Source organism: Sinocyclocheilus rhinocerous, unplaced genomic scaffold (genome assembly GCF_001515625.1).
Source record: "Sinocyclocheilus rhinocerous isolate Xijiao unplaced genomic scaffold, SAMN03320098_v1.1 scaffold2428, whole genome shotgun sequence".
Classification (NCBI taxonomy): Eukaryota; Metazoa; Chordata; class Actinopteri; order Cypriniformes; family Cyprinidae; genus Sinocyclocheilus; species Sinocyclocheilus rhinocerous.
The window spans coordinates 120140-125731 of record NW_015643186.1 but is presented as its reverse complement, the minus strand read 5'-3'; the positions used below and the strand labels follow the sequence as shown (position 1 = coordinate 125731).

The 5592-nt window shown below is 41.3% G+C and overlaps 1 protein-coding gene across 2 annotated transcripts in view; it reads right to left on the bottom strand.

The window, feature by feature from the left end:
- Nucleotides 1-5592, bottom strand: part of actl6b (actin-like 6B) — an 18274-nt gene that overhangs the window by 9375 nt on the left and 3307 nt on the right. The window contains exons 3-9 of one of the 2 annotated variants that reach the window (XM_016574583.1): nucleotides 4669-4834; nucleotides 4451-4551; nucleotides 3617-3714; nucleotides 3390-3484; nucleotides 2259-2365; nucleotides 2061-2150; nucleotides 1923-1984 (exon numbers count right to left, since the gene is read on the bottom strand). In XM_016574583.1, coding sequence (XP_016430069.1) covers nucleotides 1923-1984; nucleotides 2061-2150; nucleotides 2259-2365; nucleotides 3390-3484; nucleotides 3617-3714; nucleotides 4451-4551; nucleotides 4669-4834 — 719 coding nt within the window. Of the gene's footprint in view, nucleotides 1-1922; nucleotides 1985-2060; nucleotides 2366-3389; nucleotides 3485-3616; nucleotides 3715-4450; nucleotides 4552-4668; nucleotides 4835-5592 lie in introns of both variants that reach the window. The other variant, XM_016574582.1, reaches the window with a different exon arrangement.

Genomic DNA, 5592 nt, shown 5'->3' with positions numbered 1-5592 from the left:
GACACTTTACTTACATTTAATGTGCTTTCTATGGACATATAATCACTTTAATCACTTTTTTTTGATGCGGACATCTTAACGTCTTTGACCTACATGCATTTTGATTAATAAAATTTAAATAGAAAAAAATATTAAAATTAATTAGTTTGTATTTGTTTATTTTTGGGTGGGGGAGAGTACCACCACTTGTTTTCTACTACAAGCATTGATTGTGTATCATGCACGCCAAAGTTAATTTCTGCGTATAAATCGCATGCCAAATAGAAACTAACAGAGCAATAACATTTTTACATCTATGCAAATGCATATGCAATATTTGTAACTTAAGTAATAATAAAATAAAGAGACAATATGTTAAGGAGTAGTAACATTTGTAATGCAGAGGAGAGTGCCAGTAGCACGTAAGTTCTGTCTGTGAGTGTGTGTGTGAGAGTGTGTGAGTGTGTGAGAGAGAGAGTGTTTGTGTGTGTGTGAGAGAGAATGTTTGTGTGTGTGTGAGAGAGAATGTTTGTGTGTGTGTGTGAGAGAGAGAGTGTTTGTTTGTGTGTGTGTGTGTGAAAGAGAGAGAGTGTGTGTGTTTACGTGAGTAAGTGTGTGAGAGAGAGAGTGTTTGTGTGTGTGTGAGAGAGAATGTTTGTGTGTGTGAGAGAGTGTTTGTGTGTGTGTGTGTTTGTGTGTGAGAGAGAGTGTTTGTGTGTGTGTGAGAGAGAGAGTGTGTGTGTGTGTTTACGTGAGTTGAGTGAGTGTGTGTGTGTGTGTGTGTGTGTGTGTGAGAGAGTGTGTGTGTGTGTGTGTGTGTGTGTGAGAGAGTGTTTGTGTGTGTGAGAGAAAATGTTTGTATGTGTGTGTGTGTATGTTTACGTGAGTGTGTGTGTGTGTGTGCGTGTACAGGTTTATTTATCCTGGTGGGGACTTAAACCTGACTACACACAGACTCATGGGGACTTGTGTCATGGTGGGGACATAAATTGAGGTCCCCATGGGTACAAAAGCTTATAAATCATACAGAAGTAGTTTTTTTAATAAAGTAAAAATGCAGAAAGTTTCCTGTGAGGGGTAGGTTGGTGTAGGGCAATAGAAAATACAGTTTGTACAGTATAAAAACCATTACGCCTATGGAGAGTCCCTACAAGGATAGCAAACCAGACGTGTGTGTGTGTGTGTGTGTTTACGTGAGTGTGTGTGTGTATGTGTGTTATTAAGTCTTAACAGGTTAGTTCACCCAAAAATGAAATTTCAGTCATTAATTACTCGCCCTCATGTCGTTCATTCTCGTAGCTTCGTAAAATTACAGTTGAACCCCTGATGTCACATGGATTATTTTACTGATCTCCTTGCTATGTTTCTGGACCTTGAACGTGGTAATTACATTGCTGTCTATGCGAGGGTCAGATAACGCTCAGAATGCATCAAAAAATATCTTAACTTGTGTTCCGAAGAGGAACGGAGGTCTTACGGGTTTGGAACAACATGAGGGTGAGTAATTAATTTTCATTTTTTGGTGAACTATCACTTTAAGCCTCATTAAAAAAAATGCAACTTGACCCCAACTAATTAATTAATTACAGACCGATCTCGAATCCCCCTTTTCTTCAGCACCTAGAGAGGACCTCTACAGCCCTGAAAGACAGCGGAGACCAGGACAACTAGATGAGCCCCAGATACAGATCCCCTGTAAAGACCTTGTCTCAGACGGCCACTGGGACAAGACCACAGGAACCAGATGAGTCCTCTGCACAATGTGACTTTGCTGCAGCCTGGAATTAAACTGATGGTCTCATCTGGCCAGAGGAGAACAGAACACTATCTTGACACACTATTTCCCTGTTTAATACTGTAAAGCTGCTTTGAGACAATCTGCATTGTAAAAAGTACTATATAAATAATGGTGACTTGACTTTTCTTGTGTGTGTTCCACTCACTGTTCATCATACGGAGAGTCAGACACCTGCAGCACCGACGCCTGGAAATCCTGAATCACCTCCTGTAAGAGCAGCAGTCAGCGATCACGCAACACTCACGTCACACACGTGTGTTCACATGTTCTTCCAGACTCTTACGTTGCACATGTACGTGTGCCAGGACTTGGTGACGGGAGGGAGTTTGTCCTTCTTGGTCCAGAGCGGCGGAGCTCCTTCCCTCACGGGCTCCTGACGGACACACACACACACACACACACACACACACACACACACACACACAGACTGAGAGACTGAACACCACACACACACTGAGGAGAATCGCAAGAGACACGCTACCTTAGACGCGATCATGTACGGAGGAACCGTGTCGATGTTCATCTCCTGAAACAGCTCTCGACACTGCATGGTGATGAAATCTCCGGCCAGAGGAGACTTGACGATCCCTGAACACAAGAACACACACATCTGCACTACTGCTGGTCTGAGTGCTAGAAACACACACACACACTGATGATAAACCCATACTATGATCGCTCTGTAAACTGCAATCAATGACCCTAATCAATCAGCTGCTGAAAAGAGTCGGCAGCTGATTGATTTGTGTGTGTGTTTCTTCAGCAAAGTGAGCAGCACTATCAGTTATTGATTGTTGAGGTTGTGGACTTTACTATACTCATAGAATTAGAATGACTGATAAAACTTTATAGTTTTAGTTATAGTTATCATTGTAGTAATTATTATAGTTATAGCTGTGGTGTGAACTTTGCTATTCTAGTAGAATTAGGATGATTATAATGTTATAGTTACAGTTATCATTATAGTTGTTCATCTAGTGTTCATTGTCTCTAAAAGCACTTAAAAAGTATGTTCCAAGAACAAGAATGTTTTAAGAAAACGTTATTTCTGAACATTTAAACATCCGTTTTCTTTTTTCTTTTTTTTATGTGTGAATGTTAAAGGAACATTCCATTTTATCAGTGCAAACATTATGGGAACATTACTTTTGAACGTTCTCTAAATGTTCAAAAAACATGATACAAGATGACATTGATTGTGCATGTTTGAACCATTTACACAGTTTTGAGGTGGAAGCTCCGAAGCCCCGATCTGAATCAAATGATCTGCGTTACGCTCTTTGAAGTCAGATTTGAGACTCACTGATTTTTCAGTCAGTGAAAAAAGATTGATGGAGAATCAAGTAAAGCCGAGCTGCTTTAGTCCAGTAAGTGTTCATCTGCAAATATTACTAAAGTTATTCTGACGAGATCTGACAACAGAAAGACACTGAAGCAGCAGCTGAAGCTGGACGTTTCTACAGTTACACTAAAAGTGCTTTGACTTGATTAAAATATCAACAGAAGGCATGTGATAGATTGTGTGAAACAGGTTTATCAGCAAAGTTTTGATCATGTTGATCATTTAGAGTCCTTAGATGATGACTATGTCACTGACTAATGCTCTATTTACCTTGCTGCAGGACGTACCCATCATGCACTGGGATGGCAGTGGTGTGCGTGGCTCCGCTGTCCAGCACCAGGCCCGTGGCTCGACCGTTAGCAAAGCTGCAGTCGATCAGGTTAAGGTGACGTACAAACATCATGACATCATCAGCCTGTCTTTAACACTTGACGGAACTCAGCCTGTCTGGATTCTGATTGGCTGATGTTCCCGAGTGGCGCTTTCTGATTGGATACGCAGTGAGCACGGCGGTCTTGCACAGGAAGAAGGCGGGGATGTTGTAATGCTCGAATATGAGTTCTGTTAGCTTTTCTCTCTTCGCCCGTGAGTTCCACTGTCACGAGAGAAACATTGTAACATCACTTCACCCTCCATCCAAGATCAGGATGAGTGTGTTTCTTCATCAGGTTTGTAGAAATGCAGCACTGCATCAGTGTCTCAGCAATGGATGCTCTGCAGTGAATGGGTGCCGTCAGAATGAGCGTCCAAACAGCTGATAAAAACATCACAATAATCCACAAGTAATCCACAGCACTCCAGTCCATCAGTTAACATCTGGAGAAGACAAAAGCTGAAACACATCCAGCATTAAGACGTTTTTAGCTCAAATACATTGAGTCCATAATCCATAATAACTCTTCCTCCAGTGAAAAGGTGTTCTGGTGTGAATCAGGAGAGAAATCTGCACAGATCAAGCAGCGTTTAAACAGCTCTAAACAAATATGTGGCTGGATTTTGATGTGAGAGACAACAGCAGATGCACTTTTTCACTGGAGGAAGCGTTATTATGGATTATAGACTCTATGTATTTAAGTTAAAAACGTCTTAATGCTGGATGTGTTTCAGCTTTTGTCTTCTCCAGATGTTAACTGATGGACTGAAGTGCTGTGGATTACTTGTGGATTATTGTGATGTTTTTATCAGCTGTTTGGACTCTCATTCTGACGGCACCCATTCACTGCAGAGCATCCATTGCTGAGACACTGATGCAATGCTACATTTCTACAAACCTGATGAAGAAACACACTCATCCTGATCTTGGATTCCTCTAAGAGTGTTGATGTACTCACAGGAGCTTCAGACATCAGAACAGGGTGTAAACTGGGCTCCGATTTGACATGTTTGCTGTAGATGTGGTCGATTATGGCTTGAAATGCATTCCAGTCCTCAACTAAAAGAGATCAATTGAGAACACAATAGAAACAGAGACATTCTGCAGAATACACTCTTGCATTTGATATTAAGTCCTGTGTGTGTGTGTGTGTGTGTGTGTGTGTGTGTGTCGTACTCATGCCGTTCTTCAGTGGAGAGATGAGTTCTACACCCGCCCGCGGCACATGCAGGGCTGTGGTGTCTATGTAATAACTCCGCCCACTGTTGCTCTCTTGCTCCGCTCCCATGTCAGGTGACCCCTCCTCTTCAGCGTTCACTCCTATAGTGGTAGGGAAATCTGCCTACACCGCAAACAGGAACCAACAGTAACCAATGATAATCATGTGATGTTCAGTACAGTCAGACTCTAGGTACTCCAGACCTTCAGGACGATTCTCAAAGCTTTGGGTTTATGGGTCGATCATGTCAGATCAGTTTATTTATACAATATAGATTGTTTCAAAGCAGCCTTACAGTAATAAGTCCTCTGCACAATCTGACTTTGTTGCAGCCTGGAATTAAACTGATGGTCTCGTCTGGCCAGAGGAGAACAGAACACTATTTCGACACACTATTTTTCCCTGTTTAATACTGTAAAGCTGCTTTGACACAATCTGCATGGTAAAAAGTACTATATAAATAACGGTGACTTGACTTAATAAACAGGAAAAGAAGATTGTTCATGTTGCAAAATTCATCAGTTATGAAACTAATTCAATTTCAGCTGTAAAGCAGCTCTACAGGAGATAACAGTCATTATTCAGATCAACTCAGATCACGTTTTGTTCTCATCTGATTTAAATTGAAAGTTAAATTGATAATATTACTGAATAATAGTTTGATGGATGATGATGATGAATGGAAATATGAATAAAAGGATGATGGATGGATGATAGATAGATGGATGGATGGATGGGTGGATGATGGATGGATGGATGATGGATGGATGATAGATAGATGGATGGATGGATGGGTGGATGATGGATGGATGGATGATGGATGGATGATAGATAGATGGATGGATGGATGGGTGGATGATGGATGGATGGATGATGGATGG